This window comes from Miniopterus schreibersii (genome assembly GCF_964146895.1).
Source record: "Miniopterus schreibersii genome assembly, chromosome: 5".
NCBI classification, from domain to species: Eukaryota; Metazoa; Chordata; class Mammalia; order Chiroptera; family Miniopteridae; genus Miniopterus; species Miniopterus schreibersii.
Genome location: NC_138106.1, coordinates 36,040,489 through 36,062,079, shown reverse-complemented (window position 1 = coordinate 36,062,079; position 21,591 = coordinate 36,040,489). Strand labels below are relative to the sequence as shown.

Below are 21,591 nucleotides of genomic sequence, written 5' to 3'. Positions count from 1 at the left end.
ACCGGAAACGACGCCGAGGCCTGGGAGTCCCAGCTCTCGGGCCCGGCCTTCGGAAGCCGCAAGAAAACTACAATTCCCAGCTTCCCGCGCGCCACAGACGCTGCCCGTCGACCTGGTGTTTCCCGAACGCCACAGCGCTGGGCCGTTTGGGGTTCGGGTGTGCTCGCTGCTGTGGGAGGTGAGCCGGCTGCGCGCTAGGAGACCGCCGGTAGGTTTCCTCATAGCGGCGTGACTAGTACCCACAGTGGCACCCCAGGTGGCTGCGTGGTGGGACAAACGGGTGGAATTCTTGAAAACCGGGATTCTTGATTGCCGTCTGTGTGAAGTTTGCGTGATCTCCGTGTAGCTCCACACCGCTGTGGAATATTAGCTTTATTACACACCCCACCACCACCACCCCGCAGTTGAAGAAGTGCGCTCTAATATTACCATGAGGACATGACTACCATCTTCAATCCACCAGGGGAGCCAGGTGGAGTAGAACTCAATAAATAAAGTCTTACGCTCCAGGGGTAAAATCGGAACGAGGAAAGGCCTTTGCCGTCCGTCTGTCGTTTGGTCTTCCTTGGGTATGCCGGGTACTGCGTCAAGACAGATTTTAAAGATCACATATTGTTCTCACCACCTTTTGAGTTTGGTAGGGTTGTGTCCATTTTACAGAGGAAATCATATATAGTAAGGAGTAGAACCCGGATTTAAACATTGATCTTTTCTGTCGTTCAAGCTCTTGACTGTTTCATGCAAACCTCAAAGTTTCTTCTTCACTTGGGGCTATGCGTGTTTATCTAGAAGGTGAGAAAAGAGGAAGTAATTCTCTCCTTCATCTGGTGGGAACACTCACCATTTGGCCTAGAGCCTTATTGTATTGGTTCTGAGGCATTAAAGAACACAGAAAGGTGGTTTCAAAACAAAACACGAACGCAGCATGGTTAGCACTGAATGAATGTTGGCCAAATACAGGGTGTCCAAAAAAAAGTATATACACTTTAACAGCTGGTCGCTCAATTTTGAAATTGAAGTGTATTTTAATAAACACTGCCTTTATCATTCAAAATGTGTGTATACATTTTGGGGGGACACTCTACATTTGTATAGATATAGGTGTAAAGGTCTGAAGCCCACTTTCAAGCCTATTGTTTTTTCCACTCAGTGCTAGGATTCTGGGGATGACTGCATTTCCTTCGCTGACTCCCCTAGCCCTGGTCTGCTGACAGAAATTGGGTAGATTATAGCTGTTCTGCCTATATTATTTCTGACTTCAAGATATCCATATATTGTCCTGCTTTCTTCAGTCATCTGTAAAGGTATTTCTCCTAAATCTTGTTTTTCTATGACTTCCTTCCATCAGAGTTCAGATTTTTGTCTTTTATACCAGTTATATCCCATCTTAGAGGAAATGGGGTGATGAGGCATAAAACACAGGCCATTAACAGCTGGTGATTGCAGATGAAGAGTGTATGACTGTTTGTTGTGTACTATGTTTTAATTTTTTGACAGGTTTGAAATGTTTCAAAATAAAAAGTTGGGGGTGAGTGGGAGAACATAAGCTTTAGAGAGCAGCAGGCCTGGTGTTTAAAACCAAATTCTGTCCTTCACTTGTTGTGATAATTGGGCAAGCTTGCTAACCTCTTTCAGCTGGTCTCTGTGAAGTGTGGGTAATGAAGTATCTCCCTTGTAAGTTGTTAACAGAATGAAATATGACAGTGTATATAAAGTGCTTGGCTACGTGCCTGGCAACTGGAAAGCAGGCAGTTGCCATTTTCCACATACCTGAAATCTGCAGGGCTGATGTAAATGTTCTTGTTCCCTGCTCCTGCTCTCCACCTCCAAGCACTCAAGCCCCCAAGCCTCTCTAGCCAAATGTAAATGTCTGGCAGTTTTTTTTAAGGCCCCATGATAACGATGATGTTCTGCCTCAAGCTTCATTTCAGTCGGATCGCCCTCCCAGAATCACCCCTTCCTGCCATTTGGCCAAACTCCCAGCCTTGTTGCCAAATTTCTCCTCATTCAGGGCCAGCCCAGCACCTGTCCCTTCCTACTGCCTTCCTCAAATTGCATCCACAATCCTGCCGTGCTGCCTCCAAACTGGCCTGAGATGTAGAGCTATGCATCTGATGGATGGCACTATTCATCTGAGAACCATTCAAGCCAAAGTATCACTTATATAACACCAGAAGTTCTCCTGGCAGGACATAGCATTGCACTGTTTCCACCAGGTTGCTACTTTCTTTGTATGATATTTTTCAAATAGGTTGCACTGTGGCCCTTGTTACTGTTAATTCCCAGGACAGCAGATGTTACAATCCCCGCTTTTCATACCTCCTGTTGTAACTTTTCTCCAGACTCTTGCCTCTCATTATGCCCCTTTCACCTACCCCTTCTGATCATCCCAAACATTTCACCATTTCTGAACATGCCCTGTCCTTCAAGCTGATTGGCATTTTCACGTTGCTATTCCTTGTGTATGGAATGCCCTTCACTTTTCAGCTAGCAAATTCTCCCATCCTCTGCACTCAAATTCAGTGTCATCTGTCTAGGACACTTTTCCTGTTCTACCCTTCAAGTTATTCATTTCTTCCCTCTACTCCCACCATACTTGATACATAACTCTCCCTCCCTAGACTCTCAGCTCTTGGAGAACAGGAACGGTGTCTTCTTCATCCTCCTGCCCATAGCACCCAACCTGATACCTGACTTGCGGTAGGCCTTGACAAATATTTCTTGAATGAATAAATTGAATGAATGAATGAATGGCTTTGCATTCATTTTTAGGTCATCTTTATGTATAATAATAGCCTGGGGCTCTCTTTGGGTCCCAGAGTGGGGAATTGGAAAACTGTCCAGATTCTACTTTGTGAGTCATTATAGGCACTGAAGCTGTGCTTATTTTATAAGGAACTCTCTTCCAACCTGACATTTCCAGCATGCTCCCAAGTGTGAAATCATATTGTTTGACATACGTTACCTAGTTTGCTTGGGAATCAGTCAGACTTCCCAATGGGACAATGTAGGGTTTGGCCCAGCACCTTACCAGTAATTGCACTCATGTGTCCAATCAGGAGCACCGTCCTTTAATCCCCTCTTCTGCCTTAACACACCACAGCATACCACAGATGCATGTTCATCAGCATGGCAAGGCTACTAAGGGAGAAGTTCAGTCACCTGTTCGCCTTGCCTCTGGAACCAAGCACCTGCAGAGTGCTCAACAAACAGGTGCTACCTGGCTTAATTTCAGCTCAACATGTGCCTAGGTTTTCTGCAGCTGCCTGATTGTCACATGTGCTTGGCCCAAGGGAGCTGGGTAGCATGGAAATGCACCTGCTGCTGACGGTCTCACCTAGAAGTATGATGAAACTGCCCAGACGACAGTTGTCTGTGCTTAAGTCTAAACTCTGTCATGACTTAGAAGACTAAATAGTGGTGATTAAGAGCACCTAAGTTCCATATATTATTTAATACAATCTGACTTATCTGACATTGGAAGTTATGTAATCTTTTACCTTAGTTTCCTCACTTATAAAACAGAGGTGATAGAACCTCCTTATAAGCTATTGTGGGCATTTAATGAGATGATGTTTTTAAAGTGCTTGGTACAGGCTTAAACAAAATAGGGACTCAGTAAATGAAAGCTGCTGCTTATAATAATAGTTATTATTATTAGACACCTTGACCTTTTTGCAGATACGTAGTTTCTACGTCACATTGGCCAGGTGGTCAGCATCCTGAGTCGGCCTCTGAAATTAGATGTCAAGGGCAAGACTTTATGCTGCCAAGCCTCTCTCCTCGCTCATTATGCTCTCTGACATATAAATCTCATCCTCTGTGTAACAGCCAAACTTCACAAATCATTTCTTAATATTTCTTTGGGTTCTGAAATTTGGTAAGCCCAGGAATTCCTTTTATTAAGTTTCTTTATTGTTAAAAATATTACAGATGTCCCCTTCTTACTCCCATTGATCCCCTCCACCCCATATCCATCCCACCCCCAGACCCTCTCCAGACCAGTGTCTGTGTCCATGGGTTATGCTTATAAACATATAAGTCCTTTGATTAATCTCTCCCCACCCCCTACCCCCTCCCCACCTTCTCTCTGAGATCCCTCAGTCTGTTCCAAGCTTCTATGTCTCTGGATCCATTTTGTTCATCAGTTTATTTTATTATATTCCACATATAAGTGAGATCATGTGGTACTTGCTTTCTCTCATTGGCTTATTTCACTTAGCATAATACTTTCTAGTTCCCTCCATGCTGTGCCAAAGGATAAAAGATCCTTCCTCTTTATAGCTGCGTAGTATTCCATGGTGTGAATGTCCCACAGCTTTTTTATCCACTCACCTACTGATGGGCACTCAGGCTGTTTCCAGATCTTAGCCATTGTAAATTGCCCTGCTACGAACATAGGGGTGCATAAGTTCTCTGTGATTGGTGTTTCGGGTTCCTTAGGATATATTCCTAGAAGTGGGATCACTGGGTCAAATGGTAGGTTAATTTTTAACCTTTTGAGGAAACTCCACACTGCTTTCCATCGTGGCTGAGGAATTCCTTTTTAAAACATTAAAGCTGAACTCATGCTCACACATCACCTCATCCAAACCTCTTATTTTACAGACTGCTAAGGATACTGAGCCCTGAAGAGGGGATGAACCATGCCTAGTGTCACACATTTAGGGGGTAGCAGAGCTGGAGCCAGAACCAGGTTTCCAGATGTGACGGCCCTCCTCTTTCTGATACATTTTGCTGTCTCTCCTAGAGTCATGCAAACAGAGGCTCAAGCCATGCCTTCCCTTGGTCTTAGAGTTCCTAAGGCCGCTTTGTGCCTTTTTGAGTAGTCATCTATTTCCTTCCCTTGGTAAGCAGCCAGTACTTTCAAGTAACTTGACAGGGGCCCAAATATAGCTCTTTATGAGAACAGCCTGGTGCTAGAACAGGACACAAACTGTGGGACACATGCTGGTGCCATCACCCAGGGACTAGGGACCCTAGCACCAATCACTGGCAAAGCTTCATTCTCACGCTTCCAAACTTAACAAACCCACCCCCACCCTGAGGAACACTGAGTTTTAAAGAGAATTGAGACTGGACTCTTTCCATTGTTTTGCTCTAATTCTCATTTTACAGATAAACTGAGGCTCATAGGGAGGTTAAGGAACAGGCTCACGTTCCTACAGCTACCAGAGCTTCAATCCCAACCAGGTATCTCTGACTTCAGCGAGGTGACTAGGGTTGTGTCTACAAAATGGAAATGGAAGGATTTACAAAATATGCTGCCGTGAGGATTCAATGAGCTCATGAAAGTGAAAGTGCTAATAGAAGAGTCACTTGAGGGAAGGAACGACCTTTTTTGTCTCTGCATCACCAGTGCCTGGCATGTTGTTGGTAATCAATACATTTTTAAAAAATATACCTGTGAATGTATAGATTAATAAAAGAATGAACAAGTAAAGAAATGAGCCACCTAGCAGAGGTGCCTGGAACACAAGAGGTATTCAATAAATGCTGCTTTTCTTCCCTCACCCTGGAGGGTGGCAGCCATACCTGCAATCACTGTGCCTGGCACTTGCTAGGCCCTGATGAGTGTGTGTCAGTGGGATGAGAGAGTGAGGCAGCGGGAAGGCTTGTAAAGGCCCTCAGGCTTCCACTAAGAGCTGAGCACAGTTGGTCTGTCAGTGAGGGTTGGGAGCATATGGGAGCACGGAGCCTTTGAGGTAATGGGGAAATGCATGTCTCTTCGGCCGCAAGCAGAGGCTGGTGCTCCAAGCTCCAGGGAATGGCATGCCACGTTGGCCAGGGTTTCCCTCCACTGCAGGGTGAGGGCCACCCACGTTTTAAGCCTACCCTAGCCTAGTAGTTACCCAGACTCAGTGTCAGGCCCAGCTGCACACTCCAGGGGAGGGCAGTGGCAAATCCTCTGAGCTGTGGAACAGCCGGCAAAGGGGATGTGGCCACCGTGAGCAGAGGATGTTCTCTGCCCAATCAGACCCAACTTCATTCTATCCTTCCATCCCGCCTGTTTCTCTGTCTTCTTGGGGCTTCAAATCTCAGTCCCCTGTTTCTGGTGAGTTAATGAGTGCCTACAAGAGTGCCTGGAAAATAGTAGGTGCTCAATAAGTATTGGTGGAATGAATAAATGAATAAACGAAAACAGGACCGAAGGAAGAGACAGGCCGACTAATGCGTGTCTATTTATTGGCACAGGGTCCTACAGGGCCAAGACCATACCCTCCCCACCCTCTTCCCTGTAAAAATAAACTCTGTCCTTCCCTCTCCCTGTTCTGTCTGCTTTCTGGCTTGGTTCAGGGAGACTCCCCTAAGAGTTGTGCCCCCAGACACAGGAACTAGCATCCCCTACACATACACACTTCCACTCTGAGCCCAGGGAAACCAGGAGGCAGCAGAAAGGCTTGTAAAGGCCCTCAGGCTTCCACTAAGAGCTGAGCACACTTGGTCTGTCAGTGAGGGTTGGGAGCGTATGGGAAGCAGCAATATGAGGAGCAGGAGGTGGAGGGCAGCCCCTGAAGGGGATGCTGAGAGCTGAGTCCACTCCCAAGTGAGCACTGTGTGAGCCTCCGGAAGAAGCATGGAAGGTGCACCACCCAGGCCCTGCATTGTTAGAGTGCAGCAGGCACAGCAGGCCCCATGGCCATCAAGCCAAGTGAGCTTGGGACTAGAAAGGCCGACTCCTTCTTGTGGGAGCTGGTGCCCCTCCCGCCTCCCTGCCCAGGCCTCCTTCAGGCAAAGTGACATGGAAAGATGTCACAGTGAATGGTAGGGGCTCTGCTGGAGGCAGGGGCACCCCCAAAGCAGAGGCACAATGTGGTGGTTAAGCAGGGACTGGGACTTATGTCACCTGTGGTGTGGAGGGGCTAGACCTAGTCTAGCTGGCATTTGCCTTCTCCAAACTCCAGAGCAAACAGCCTTGCTGGGAAAGCTGCCCCAGGCCCTAGCAACAGCTGGCCATTTCTCCCTGGACCCAGGTCTACCACACTTCACACAGCTGCCCTGGGTTCATGGGGGAGCCGACAGGGCAGCCGAAGTGCCGCAGGAAGTCACGGGAGTTGGAGAGAGTGCCCAGCACGCGGAAGCGGGCAGGGCTGTGGGGGTCTGTCACCAGCCCCTCGTGAGAGCTCTCGGGTGTGCGGACCGAGCACCACACCTGCGGGCCAGGACAGACACGGGGACATATGGTGTCTAATGCGGGCAAGGTGACAGACTGGGCTGCAGCAGAGCCATCCCAGGGACACAACCACCACTGCCCCGTCCCTCAGCTCAGGAGGCCTCAGGGACACAGGCAGGGGGCTCAGCCAGCATCTCAGCCCCAACTGCTTGCTATTAGCTCTAAGGGAGGGGACTGTACCCTCCCTCCCAAATTCTTTGAAGGCCCTTCAAAGCTGCCCTGGAAATGGGGTTGCCCAGGATCCTCGTGTCTGAGGGGAAGAAGACCACCCCCCAGAGGCTGCCTGCTGTAGTGCAAAGTACCTAGAGGAGACCCTGCCTGAGTCTCACTCTGCCACTTACTTTATTCCTTGGTAGCCCCGGATGAGCCACTTTGTCCCCGAGCTTTAGTTTCCTCCTCCACAGCCACCTCACAGGAACATGGTGAGGATCCATCCTGCTCCCCACCCCTACCTCTCAAGCAGGGCAGCCCCGCCCTTTGAGGTCTGCAAAAGCCTCCTGAAGACTTCTCCCTTCTCAGGCTTCCTCACATGCTTTGGTGGGCCCCAGCCAAGAGGCTCTGGGTATGAGGTTCCCCAGACCACCTTCCGCCCCCCAACTTTGGCCCCATATCCCAGTCGCTTTCCTGCATGCCCCAGACTTCTAATGACAGGCCCAGGAGGGAGTGGGAGAGGGGCAGACCCCAGGCCTCCCAGGAGGGCAATACCTGGGCAAATCCCACAAAGAAGAGCTGGTGGTTGGTGAGCCCCACGGCTGGCAGCTGCTGCTCCTCCCCGTGCTTTCTCAACCACGCTTTGTAAGCCTGCGTCGGGCACAGGAGCGGTAAGTCCATCAGGGCCTACTCACCCCCTCCACCCCGCTGTCTTCCCCCGAGGGCGGGTGGGCCTCAGCCACTGGAGGGCTGGCCAGGCCACTCACATTGTAGGCAGCCTTAAGCCCTCCGTTGTCAGCAATGTTCTCCCCCAGCGTCTGGCGGCCATTGAGCTTCTCCCCATTGACCCGGTACTGGCTGTACTGCTCCTCCATGCAGGCCGTGTGATTCTGGAAGGCTGCCAGTGACTCATTCTGCCACCATGGCCGAAGGTTCCCTTCCTTGTCATACTCACGCCCTGAGGAGAATGAACCTTTGCACCCCACTGAGACCAGAGCTCAACCCTCGGGGTCAGGAGCTCCCCCATCCAGGGTCCTTTCAGCCTGCTCCCAACATCTCAAGGCCTTGCAGGAGCCACTGGGAATTCTAAGCTGAAGGGAACAACTCCATGGGCCTGTACCTTGGTCATCAAAAGCATGTGTCAACTCGTGGCCCATCACCACACCGATGCCACCAAAGTTCAGGGCCCTGGTAGGTGAGGAATACTGAGTGAAGACATGGTAGGGGGATTTCTGGATCCCACCTCCAGCCCTGCTCCCAGCCCACCCATAGGCCCACGCTCCAACACCCAGCCCCTCCTGCCTCAGACACACTTGGGGTGGTTGCGGGCGTAGAAGGGGGCCTGCAGGATGCCGGCAGGGAAGACAATTTCATTCTTGGTTGGAAGGTAGTAGGCATTCACTGTCTGGGGGGTCATGCTCCACCTGGGGGAGGGAGAGGGAAAGGCTTAGTCTCCTGACTCTGTTCCTCCCAGCCCAGCAGCCTTGACCTACCTCCTCCAAGGACCTTGTATCACTGGTTTGGGATCAATCTTGCCCATCCCCCCAAGCCCTGGAAACCTCCCCTGCCTCTCTTGCTGCCCAAAGTGTCTACAGCCCCCTAGTCTCACTGGTCCCGGCTGGGAGGCTTTCGGAGCTGGTCAGCCATCACTTTAGCAGAGAAGTTGTACAAATTCAACATGTTCTGGAAGAAGGAATCTTCAGAGACTTCATACTATGGGAATGGTGGAAAGGAGAAAACAGACAAAAGAACATGTTGAAGAAGATAATAGTGGCAGTGTGGCTACTACTTAGCACCTCTGTGAGCTTCAGTTTCCTCAACCATAAAATGTGAGTACAATATGTAGTAAATAATAATCGCCAATACTTGAAAAGCACTTATGAAGCAGGTGCTTTTTTTTTTACACGCTGACTCTTTTTATTCTCACAACAACCCTATGAGGTAGGGTACTAACAGGACCCCCTTTTTTCAGATGAAGAAACTGAGGCTCAGAGAGGTTATATAACTTGTCCAAGGTTACACAGTCAGGTAGAGGTAGAAACAGGATTTCATTCGGGTTTGACTGCAAATCCCTGCTGGTTAGCCCTGATTCTACTAGCATCTGACCTGCAGCCTAGCACAGAGCCAGCACTTGAGCGATGTAGGTTGCCTGCATTGCCTCTGAAAGGAACCAGCAAGCACCTCCTTCCCTGCTAGTGCCTGAGCTCCTATTATTGAGCCCAGACAACAGTGCCCCCCATGGGGTTGAAGTTCAAAACTGGTGAGCAGAGGTACTCACCCCATCATAAACATCATCCAGCTCTTTAGGCTCCAGAATGAAGTCCGGGAAACCGATCATATCATAGATGGCGTCTGCCTGAAGGGACCGGGTTAATGGTTTCCCCAGTCCCCCCAAAACTGTATCCTCCACCCCCACCTCAAGATGGCGCCCCAACCCTGGCCACAGCTTACTTTCTCCTTGGCTGCCAGGCGGGTCTTCTCATCCATCCAAACCAACTGTCCCAGGGCCTCTTCAAAGGCGGTTCGGATCTCGCCGATCATCCCCTCTGCCTGGGAGGGAAGGGACATAAGTCTGCCTCCCACTCGCATTAATGAAGCCTTTCTCCCCAATCCACCCTAGCGCCCCACCCCTGTCCTTCCAGAGGAGTACGTGGGAGTGCCCAATTCTTGAGTTAAGGCTGACCATCTGGGGAGATGAGAAGGAAACACAGTGTGTGAAGGTACTGGGAACGTGGGTGACTGTTTTCCTAATTAATCAACTATTTTAATTGACAAATTAATTGAATATTATAGTTTAATACAGTGCATTGACTTGTATCTGATTACGAAGGGAAGGCATGAACAGCAGAAAATTTAGAAAACTGAGAATTGAAGAAGGAAATAGACCCCTTATAATCTCTCACTCAGGTAACTTCATTTAACATTTGATTACCTACTTCTAGTGCCTTTGCCTACCTAGAGATGATTAGATAGATAGATAGATGATGAGATAGATAGATAGATAGATGATAGATAGATAGATAGATAGATAGATGATGGGTGGATGGATGGATGGATGGATAGATAGATAGATAGATAGATAGGAAGAAAGAATGAATATGGGATTATGTTGTACAACATATATATATTTTATAACTTTTTTTTCACCTGATAGATGATGAAAGAAAGAAAGAAAGAAAGAAAGAAAGAAAGAAAGAAAGAAAGAAAGAAAATGGGATTATGTTGTACAACATATATATATTTTATAACTTTTTTTTCACCTAAAGATATGTCATCAGTTTTAAGGCTGCCTCATAGTCTCTCCTAACTACAGTTTATTTTTCCATTCCCCTACGATTAGGCATTTAAGCTGTTTTCATTCCCCCTTATTATAAACAACACTGCCATAATCATCATCGTAGGTAATACTTTAAGCACATTCATTACCCTCTCCTAATAAAAAATACATAAAGCCCTGGCCAGTGTGTCTCAGTGGTTAGACTATCATCCCATGACCCAAAGGGTTGCAGGTTCTATTCTCAGTCAGGGCACATACCCAGGTTGCAGGTTCGATCCCCAGTCAGGGCACCTGCATGAGGCAACTGATCAGTGTTTCTCTCTCACATCGATGTTTTGTTCTCTCTCTCCCTCTCCCCTCCTCCCTCTCTACAATCAATGAAAAACATACCCTTAGGTGAGGATTAAATAAATAAATAAATAAATAAAATTTGTTTTTTCTAATTAAACAGGTAACATAAACTCATTATAGAAAATTTGGAAAATGCAGTGGACTTCAAAGCACAAAAATAATTGTCAAAATCTCCACACCCAAAGTAATCACTATTAACTTGTTAATGAATTTCCTTCCAGTTTTTTCCCCTATATGTACTCACGAATATGAACAGTGAATTTTAACTAAAACAAGGGGTAGTGTTGGAAGAAACTTGAAGACTCACAATTTCCTTGCTTTGCCGGTCAAATGTTGCCTTCACAAAGAGGGAGCCCAAAGCAAAGCCAAGGGCGTCATCCGTGTTGGAGATGCAGGTCTGCCACCTTGGCATGCAGGACTGTAGGGTACAAAGAGCCAGGCCTCACAGAGATGGCCCTGTCCTCCAGGCTGAGGGCCTCTCTGTTTCTGGAGCCAGCCCCTCTCAGCTCTGGACAACAGAAGCCTGGATTTGGATGCCATCTCTTCCTCAGACTCCAAGGAAAATGAGGGGGCACTATCACAAAGAGTGCCAACCCCAGCAGGGAAACCTCAGGAGGAACACGTGTGCTGTGCACTCTGTTCCAGGCACTCTCCCACCCTTAAGTTCCTAAGAGGCCCATTAGGGTCCAGACATTTCTTTGCTCAGCTCCACATTTCAGTCTTATATCAGTCAATCCCCCATGCCAGAAACCCAGGAGTCACCAGCTTCCTCCATCTCCCTACTCCTACATTCAACTTACCACCAGTTTCTACAAACTCTAATTCATAATCATCTCTCCCATCTACCCTGTTGCCTCTTCCCTGCCCTACAACACTATCATCTCCTCCCTAAAGAGTGCAGTGTTCTCCTAACTGGACACTCCAACTCCATTCTCGTCCACTCTCCTCCATCTTCCAGTTAGCCACCAGAAAGATGATCTAATACATAAATCTAACTGGGTTACTCCTCTCCTTAAAACCATCCCATGGTTCCCCACCCCTGAAAAAGTCAGTGCCGGACTTCTTAACACAGGCCCCTTCTTATTCAGATCCCTTCATGGATTGCCCCAGGCCCATCTCCCCACCCTCAGCTTCTCAGTTGCCCTGTCCTCAAGCTCACACCAGAACACATGCAAACCCACCATGCTCCCTGTGGCCTCTAGGAATTTGCACATTCTGTTCCCCCTGCCTGGACTGCCCTTCTCTCTCGTTTTCTTGGAGAACTCATTCTTCAAATGTCACCTCTTCAGAGAAGCCTTTGCTGATGTCCCCACCTCCCAGGCAGAATGTCCTGTCCCCACCTCTGTCCTATAACACCAAGAAGGTCTTTCACTCAATATGAGCTCTTATCACCCCTAAATAATTTTACATGTCCATTTTCCCCACTTAATGGGGCATCTTGAAACTAAGAACTGCATTTATTCATTGTGCAGATATTCCTGTTTTACAGACCAGGAAATGAGGATTCAGGGAGGCTAAGTGACATGACCAAGGTCCATTGGCTAAAAAATGGAGGAGTTGGGGTTGTAACCCAAGTCAGCTTGATTCCTAATCCTGTGCCCCATACTGCACCATGAGGCAGTTGGTGCCTGACACACAGTAAGTGTGAAGCATCAGCCAGACTGGATGGGAAAGTGGGAGCAGAGAAAGAGTGCCTACCTTTTTGGTGCCATAGAGGGTCTCCAACAGCTTCTCTTGTGCAGATTCAAAGCGTCGGTCTAGGCTTGAGGTTGTCTTCTGCACCAGGTTCCAGATCAGGTAATTGTTCAGGATGCTGGCATCCAGACAAGAACATAAGGAAAAGGCAGGTGGGTTACCATTTCTACCCCAAACCAGCTCTGTAAATGTGCAGGCAGCAGGGGTCCTGAGAGGCTTATGTGGGAGCTGTCCCAGAATCCCTCTCTCACCCTGGAACCACACACCTGCTTGCAGAAGTCAGGTTGGAGCAGAGATATAGACCACAAGTAGACCCCTGAAGCCCTGGCCCAGGGGAGTAGCCCAAAGATATTCCATTTTGATGTTTGGAATGTCCAGGGCCTTGTCAATCTTTCTGTGTCTGGTGTGCCAGTTCCCTATGGTCAGTTCCTGCCTGGGGCCTGCACAGAGCCCTGAGCTCCATCCCCCCCCATACCTTGGCTCCGTGTGGTTGATGAGCTCTGACACCTGTTGCAAATAATCTGTCCCATACACCACAACGGGCTCAGAGTCACTCAGCTCCAGCGGTGACAGCAAGAAAGACAGGAACTCTAGCCAGTCCATGGAGGGCGCCAGGGCCTGGGAGCAAAAAATATTTCAAGCCTCCCTGTTTGCCTGCCTGACTTCGAGCAGACCCTTCACCCATTGACGTACTGGAGCCCGGGAGTCCTTCCCATTGCCAAGGTAACAGCTATTAGCTGCTTTGTGGCCCCTTCCTTCAATAAACCCTTTTCCAGGCCTGAGCACCCCTCAATCTCAGAGCCCAATCACTTAATACACAGAAAATCACCATTTGTGATATTTAGCTAGGGCACAGATATTCACAGATTTTCATAACAATTGACAAGATATCATTGCCCTGATACCGCCCAACATCCCTACATACCTGGCCTCTCCTCCAGAACCTCCTACCCAACTTCTCCATTAATCCGACAACTAAAGGGTTGACGCCTGGCACAGTAAGGGCCCTCTAGGAGATGTTTCCATATCTCTTCTGATTGTTTTGTGGATATCTTGTTACAGGTTTTTAACTTGATCTCTCTATGCATGCCCAGGCAACATGAAATGGACCAAGGGATAGCCCAGTGAGAGATGGCCCAGAATGGATACCATTTTTCTTTCCAGGACAGCAACTATGCAGCTGGGAAGCTCAGAAAAGCAAGGCAATGAAAAAAGGACTGGCTGCCTCAGGAAAATGGCCTGAGGGGAAGCTGAGTGCTCTCTGCCAGGGGCCGGCCCCTCCCAGTTGTCTCGGTTCCCCACTGACCCACCTGCAGCTCTGCGATGCTCATCTTGTGATAGATCTTCTCTTCATCCCGCCGCTGGTCCTGAGGCACTGTGATGTTGGCCAGTTGTATCTCCAGCTCTAGCACCTGCCGCATCTGCTCCCGTGTGGAGGCTGGCTGTCCACCCAGCAGCATCCCCAGCTCTTCCATGTAGTCCAGGTAGGCGGTGAGCACCTGTCAAAACCCTGAGTCATCCTCACAGCCCAGCAACAAGTCCTGCCCAAGGCTGAGGAGTCTGTTCTGGCCGCCACCTCTGCTTCCCGTTTCTTCGGCTGACCCTCAGCCCTGTTTAACATTGACTCCCTGTGGTCCTCCTCCCAGGGACCACTCCTCACTCTCATCCTGAAGCCCTACCCAGAGCTCCCTTAATCGCCAAAGGTCATGTCTATGGAAAAGTTTTAGATCCCTTAATAGCCATTCTCTAAACTTCAGATTTTCTCACTTTCCCCACCTCTCCTTTTCCTTGCTGCTGTTGTCAGAGGGAGAGACTTAAGTATCAATTTCAGTCATCCCAGCTCCTCAGGGGGATGGTTAGTTCAACCAGTGATCTTGACCCCCCCACACACCTCACTTACCCCTTCGACTCTCTACCTCCTTACCTTCAGCTTCAGATTGACTTTTGATACTTTCCTGAACCTTGCTTTACTCTTAAGTCTTTATCCTACCTGAACCTTTTGCACTGAAGCTTCCCCGAGATACTGGCATAGGATACTCCCTGTCTATGACACCAGCAAAATGCTAAGAGCCTTTCTCCTTCCCTTTCCCAAGTCTTGGACTATGTGGTTCTCTCCTGCATTCTCCAAATTCTCTCCTCCTCTGACTCAGGTGATGTCAAAACCACACATTTGTTCACACCACTCCCTACATTTGAGTTTCTATTTCTTTTGGGATAAATGCTAAACTTGACCCACGATGTTCATGCATAATATGAGTCTACATAGTTGTCCAGAAGGACTAGGACCCCCCTTCCTTCCTGCTCCCCTCTATAGTCTGTCAATGGGCCATATGCCTTCCCACCTCAGAGCCTGTGCATAAACTAGCTGTTCCCTTTGCCTAGAACCCTCTCTCTTCCCTGCAGTCCGCCCTGACCCCAGGACTAGGCTGGTTGCCCATTACACTCACTCTCAGAATGCCATGTTTCTCCTCTGTAACAGTCTCAGCAACTGTAACAGGATGTACCGAGCTGTTTCATGCCTTCTCCCCCACTTGCAGAGCAGTGGCAATGTCCTGCTCACCACAGGCCTAGAAGAGGTCTGGCTGAGGAATGCTCAGTGTTTGCGAATGAATGAAAGGAGGGTAAATGACTCCCTGGGCTGTCCTATTCCATAGCAGCCTCCCTTTCTAGCTCTTTTTCTCCTACTGCCCTCAAAAAAGGATTTCCTTCTCTCCTCTCTCTCTTCTTCCCCTTCCTTTCATCTCTCCTAAAGCCTTTGTCTAGGTTTCTAAGGAGATGCCCCTCAGGCCCACAGCTTCCTCCAGCCTCATCCTCTCTCCAGGACTACCCCCAGCTTTCACACCTGCCTGCTGACCTCTACATAGAGATGGTGCCCAGGTCCTTCAAACTCACATGTCTAAAATTAGCAAACACTCCCTGAGTGTTTGCCACTTGCAGGAGCATAACCTTGCGCACACATACCCAAATACCGTATGAGGCAGATGCTATGATCCCATTTTACAGATGAAGGAAGTCTCAGATAGCTAGATCAACTTGCACCAAACCACAGAGCTGGGACTGGAATCAAGGTCTGAGTTCAGTGTCTGCTGGTTTGTGACATCACATTGTTTCCTCTGACCCAATATGCCCTAAGCTGGTTCTCCTACAGCACCCTTGATTTCCTAAGGACCCCACCATTCCACCTTCATTCAGGTTGACAGCCTCAACTCGCTTCACCTCTTCCTCCTACTCCTCTCTTCTAACATCCAGTCACCAACAATTCTCAATTCAGACTTATGCCTCTTGCATCCTCCCCCTCCTAACAGTCCCTCTGCCATTTCCCCCATTCGGACCCTTACAGACTCAGAGCCTGAAGTGCTGCAGAGACTCTTAACTGATCTCCAAGCCCCCGCTTTTGCATCTACTTTTCACACCCCAGCTAGACTGGCTTCCCAGAGCACCACTCCCTGGGTCACTCCCTCCACGCTCTTGAGCTTGCAGTGGTTCTGAAGCCTATACAGAAACTCCTCAGGCTGCCACTGCAGGTCCCTTCCACAGCTAGACCTTCCTAGCCTCTCTTCTGCTTGGAGCTCTACATTTTCACCTTCCTAGCCTCTCTTCTGCTTGGAGCTCTACATTTTCACCTTCCTAGCCTCTCTTCTGCTTGGAGCTCTACATTTTCACCTTCCTAGCCTCTCTTCTGCTTGGAGCTCTACATTTTCACCTTCCTAGCCTCTCTTCTGCTTCGAGCTCTACATTTTGCCAAACTGGATGCCTTCCCATGGTCCAAACGCACCTTAGCTTTTCCTTCTTCAGCACTTTGTTTAAACTGTTCTCTTTACCCAGCATGCCATCACTCACCCCTAGACAGTCTACAGGGCCTGGCTCAAATGTAACCTCATTAGGAAACATTCTCTGGCTACCCGAGTCTCTCCTGAGTCCCAAAGACCCTCTTCGAGTCTTATTCTCAGTATCTAGGTCCATGAGCCCGTCTACCCTGAAAGTTTCTTGTAATTCTGAAATGGATATCTTAGAATCCCCCCGCTGTACAGGCACACAGTAGGTGCCCATAAAATGTTTTCCTGGAGGAAGAGAAGGAGGAGGGAAGGAAGGAAGGAAGGAAGGAAGGAAGGAAGGAAGGAAGGAAGGAAGGAAGGAAGGAAGGAAGGGGGGAGGGGAAGGAAAGAAGAATGAAGGGAGAAAGAAGAAAGAAAGGGTAGGCAGCTCAAGAGGTGACAGGACAAGCTCATCTTAGTTCCCCACCCTGACCCTGGGCAAAGTAAACAGATCAGCCCAGCTCAATAGGGGGTAGGAGTGAGGATTCTGAGGATGCTCCTTACTTTCTCATTGGCAGTCTTGTTTAGGTAGTAATCTCGAGAGGGTAGAAAGAGCCCAGACTGGTCCACCTGCAACAGCAAGGTAAAGGAGTAAGCCTACCCCCACCTAAACCTGGACTCCTGTGCAGGGGGGCCACCCCAGCCTGCCCATCACAGGGAAGGAGAATCTGGGCTCAGCAAATGGTCCATAAGTCCTTCCCCACCTTTCCCTAGCCCTGTACCTGTATAACATTGCTGTTGGAACTCTTAGAGTCAGCACTGATGTAGACAGTGAAAAAGGGGGTGGCCCTGTAGGTCCCTGCTACTGCCTTCAGCACCTCCATGAAGTTGTCCTGGTTCCAGGGCCCCGTAACGTTCCAGCCACCAATCTGAGTAGAGACCATAATGGAACCTATAGCACAGGGGTACCCAAAGCTTCTGGGGGGCCACATCCTCTTCCAAGTCTTGTATTCTCCCTGCCCACAGCCCACCCAGGGGCTCTACTTTTTCAATGAGGTCTCGCAGCGGCTGGGCTCCCAGCTCCTCAATGCGCTCCACCTGTAGGCAGGACAGGTAGAAGCGCTGTGTCTTCCGCTCAGCTTCGCTGCTGGAATTGAAGGTGGTGTTTTCTGTGGAGAGGAATAAAGGTCCAGGCGGCAACTATGCTGACTGCTCAGAGGGTTCCCGGGCCCTTAATTGGTCCCTCTTCTTGCCTCCTGAACAAGGGGCAGTCTTCCTAATATAAACCCAGGAAGACTGGCTGAAACAGCCAAGTTTCACGAGGTCTGCCCTCGTGAAACCCATCTCCACCTCTTAGGAGTCCCCTGCTCTGCATCCCTTACCCCAGGAGTGTTCCCAGTCACTCAGTTATTATTCATTTGTGGACATCTATGAAGTACCTACTAAGTGCCAAGCCTTATGCTGGGCATGAGGCAGGTACTTGGCACAAGCCCCTGACAGGCCTACTCACCAAGCAGGTGCTTCAGTATGGCCTGGTTCTGGTCCCAGAGGCTATTGAACGTGTTCCAGCGAGAACGTCCATCAGGCAGGGGGTTCCTCCGAATCCAGCCTCCACAGGAGAATTGGTAAAAGTCCTCACATGGGCTCACCCCACGGTCAAGGGTCTCCAGGATTTTTCCAGCCACTCGAATGCAGGCCTCTGTGAGGCAGGTGCTATGGGGCAGGTCTGTGGCAGGGAACATGGCCAAGGATAGGGGGCTGTCAGTCAGTCTGGGAAAGGCAGATGCTTTGAGAGGGGCTGTGACAGCAGGAAGGTTGGGAGGAGAGAGAAAAGCTCAGGGTGGTGGCCCCAACCAGAGACTATCTGAGAGGCCCTTCAGCCTCCACAGTCCCCACAGCTAGGAGTGCTGGTGACAGGTGTGAGCGCACCTACCTCTGTGGTACTGGACCCCCAGGGCCACGAAGCAGCCCAGAAGCAGTGCAGCCAGCAGTAGAGAGATGCCTGCCAGGACCAGCTCCAGCTGGGTGTGCCGGCCTAAGAGGTGTCTTGCCCTTTTCTGGAATCCCACCTGGGGACACAGGGTGGCAGAGCTAGGAGCTGCAGGTGGGGAGGTGGGGGACCCAAGATCACAGAGGGTGCAGGCACAGGCCGTTTTCAGAGCCATGGAGCAAAGGCGCTCCTGGGGTTAGCTCTGGGCAACGAGGCAGGCCGGCTGAGTCCCCAGCCTGTTTGTGCAACGTCATGGCTTAGACTCGCCTCGCCACAGTCCTAGCGCAGAGGCCCCAGCGGGGGCGGAGGTGGGGGCAGGTGACCCTCCAGGGCGCCCCAAAACTGCTGGGTGTGCCAGGCTTCATACCAGGGCTGGGGCCCGCTTTGGAAGGGAGAACCCCCTTGCCCACCTCCACCGTGTCCGGGGAGGCCCCGCCCTCCACGGGGGTCTCGGTCGCGTCTTCTTCCCGCAGCGTGGCCCGTTTGTACTCCACCATCTGCCGGACGGGGGGCGCCAGGTCAGGCGGGCTGGGCCGTCTGCCCACCGCCCACTCGCGGCGACCCTCGCCCGGCCTGGCCCCCTCCCGCTCGCACCGAGGCGCCTTCCCTCTTACCAGGCTCGGTGCCCTGGAGTCCCTCCGACCCCCACCCCCAAGGACGCAGCCCGGGCCCCTCGGGCCAGGAGCCCCTGCCGGACTCTGCCCGTCGGTCAGCGCCCCCTCCCCGCGGCGGGGCGGGCTTCTGCGCGGGAGCCCGGAGCCCCCACTCACGTTACCGCCGCCGCCCAGCTCCTGCAGCGCGACGTTCATGGTGGAGTCCGGGGCGCGCAGCACCTTAGGGCTCCCGGCGGCTGGCCCGCGCCCAGGCCGCGGCCTCGGCCCCCGGCCCGGCCCCGCCGCTGCCCGCCATCGTCGCGGCTGCGGCAGCCCCCGCTCGGCCGCCCCCGCCTGCCCCGGCCCTCCCGCCCCCCGCGGTGCCGCGCCTGGGGGTGGGGAGGGGAGGGGAGGGGAGAGGAGGGGAGAGGAGGAGCGCGCCCGGCGCCCAGACCTCGCTCGGGGCGCCCGCGGCCCGCCCCCTGCGCTTCCCGAAGCTGCGGCCGCCGCGGGAGCCGGGGCCCTCCAGAGCCGCAGGAGACCCCGCTCCACTCCAGGGTCACCCCAGCCCCGCAGCACCCTCTCCAAAGCCACCCATAACTTACATTCCTTTGACCCAGGCCCAAACCCTGCTGATCTTCCTTGGCCCAATTACCCAAATTGCAGGCCCTCCCCATGCCCTTAAGCACCTTTGAGAAATCATACTTCGCTGAGGAACATCTCCCCCCGGCAGTGCACACAGCCCCTCTTCAGCCAGCACACGGGGCAGCACACGGGAGATGCCCCACAGACAGGGTGTCCACACTGTATCTACAGAGTGCACAGACCCAAGTACACAGGCAAGCCCCGGACACACACAGCGCTCACCAGATGTACACGTGCCCCCTCCAATGTGTGCACGCACCAGGCTCCCAGCCCAACACACGCGCCACAGACACAACACAGACGCGAGCACTCACACTCTGGCTCTGCCCTTACACGTTGCTCCAAGACTGCACTTTTACTCTCCAAGATCACTGTTGTCATCAGATCATCTCACAAAGGGAGGGTTACAGATGGTGACAAACTGGCAGGGAAAAAAACAGCCATCCACAGATATTTAAAGAAAAGACGTGCTAACACTTCTAGCTTGAGGAAAGCCATTTTACTTGGGAGGTTTACAAGAAGAAAAAAACCAAAACCCCAGCAATATTTAACGGAAAGGCAATAGTGTGGCATCTATGCATCTGCCATCTGCCTCCCATATTGTCATTCCTTCATCAGGCCTGGTGGTGTTGGAGTCTGCTGCACTGCAGAGTGCCTCGTGTTTTCTTTCACGTTTTTTGTTTTTTTTTTAAGTCTCATCCTCCACCCTCCTCCCCAACACGGTACATGAATTTGACCTGAGAAGGCTCAAATTCATTATCCATTATGAATCCATTTATGGTGGCAAATCCATTTCTTGACTGTCACCTCAGTTCTCAAACATCTTGCTGCAAGTGGTTCTCGCGCGGAATGCTCAGTGGCTGCGAAAAGGTGGATGAAGAATGAATCAGGCTGAGAAATGTTGGATCGCTTTCTTTGGCACTTTCCACCCCAAAACTGCATGTTCTCAAACAGGAGACAGTACAGTGTCCTAGTTAAGATGAAAGATTCTGGATTCAGACTGAATTTCTTCATTTGTAAAATTGAAATGAGAATAGTACCTATTCCAAGGGATTGTTGTGAGAATCAAATGAAACAATACTCATAAAATGCTTAGGACAGTGTCTGACACATACTAGTACTCAACATGTTAGCTGCTGTTAGTGTTGTTGGTGTTGTTGTAATTAAAATCCTATAGGTAGAAATGAGAATTGAAAGGCTGGAGAAAGCCTGTTCTGTTTCCCAGATAGTAGAGGAGGTGAATGGGGTCTAGGTTAGTCCGGTTCCAAGCAAGGAGCTTTCACATCCAGCATCCTGGGGTCTGCAGCAGCAAGGCCTTGGATAGCCACTTGGGACGAGTCTCTGAGTTGTCCATGTTCTCTCTGATGACTCTGGTACCACAGCCCTTCTTCCCCCTCTTCCCACAGTCCTGGATAAAGAGAAACATGGCAGCAGAGTTGGTCTTGCCCCATGGGAAATTTCACCAAGAAGTGGCCATGTGAGTGTAACCAAAGCTACTATATAAGGACTTCCTGGCAACAGGCTCGTAGGAAATAGTCCCATGGCTGCTGCTATGCCATACTGGAAATAGCAAGTTTATACAGCACTTTACTATGTGCAAGCCGCTGTTCTAGGTACTTTACATCTATGTACTCGTTTATCCTCATGGCACTTGCAAAGCCATTTTGCAGACAAGGAAAATTGAGTCATAGAGAGGCTAAGAGTCACACAGTAAGTAGCAGAGCTGGGATTCAAACTCAAGTGGTCAGGCTCCTTTCTGGAGAGAAGTTTGGCAATATTAATCTAAAGAGGTTATATTTCCAACAATAGTTGCTTGTTTTCTGCCATGTCCTCTCTGGAAGAGTAAGGGGACACACATCAATTTTCAAGGTAGGCAGGCCTGAACTCAAATCTTGGCTCAATTCTTTATCAGATGTATGATCTTTATCAAGTTACTTGAAAGCTCTGACCCTTAATTTTGT

General features: G+C 50.3%; 1 protein-coding gene across 4 annotated transcripts; it reads right to left on the bottom strand.

The window, feature by feature from the left end:
* Positions 1-6,147: 6,147 nt before the first annotated feature.
* ECE2 (endothelin converting enzyme 2) lies at positions 6,148-20,000 on the bottom strand. Of its 4 annotated transcripts, none has more exons than XM_081138587.1 (19): positions 19,945-20,000; positions 18,803-18,889; positions 18,336-18,471; positions 17,913-18,128; positions 17,447-17,571; positions 17,185-17,331; positions 16,967-17,032; positions 13,958-14,146; positions 13,123-13,265; positions 12,651-12,765; positions 11,260-11,370; positions 9,776-9,874; positions 9,603-9,680; positions 8,934-9,037; positions 8,638-8,748; positions 8,445-8,512; positions 8,092-8,282; positions 7,880-7,975; positions 6,148-7,153 (listed from the first exon to the last, which is right to left on the bottom strand). In XM_081138587.1, the coding sequence occupies exons 2-19, from the start codon at positions 18,887-18,889 to the stop codon at positions 6,977-6,979; spliced, it is 2,259 nt and encodes a 752-aa protein (XP_080994713.1). In that variant the 5' UTR covers positions 19,945-20,000; the 3' UTR covers positions 6,148-6,976. The 4 variants fall into 4 exon arrangements, with proteins under 4 accessions (XP_080994713.1, XP_080994712.1, XP_080994710.1 ...); XM_081138586.1 differs by lacking the exon at positions 19,945-20,000 and adding an exon at positions 19,675-19,848; XM_081138584.1 differs by lacking the exon at positions 19,945-20,000 and adding an exon at positions 19,163-19,269.
* Between the last annotated feature and the right edge of the window lie 1,591 nt (positions 20,001-21,591).

Bases quoted from the DNA above. Each gene is read 5' to 3' on its own strand.
- ECE2 (XM_081138584.1), bottom strand. From the start codon at position 19,201: ATGAACGTCGCGCTGCAGGAGCTGGGCGGCGGCGGTAAC. The intron at 18,472-18,802 runs GTGGGCAAGGGG...CTGTGTCCCCAG, and splicing joins CCTCCCCGGACACGGTGGAG to GTGGGATTCCAGAAAAGGGC. The intron at 17,332-17,446 runs GTAGAGCCCCTG...GTCTCTACTCAG, and splicing joins TGCGAGACCTCATTGAAAAA to ATTGGTGGCTGGAACGTTAC.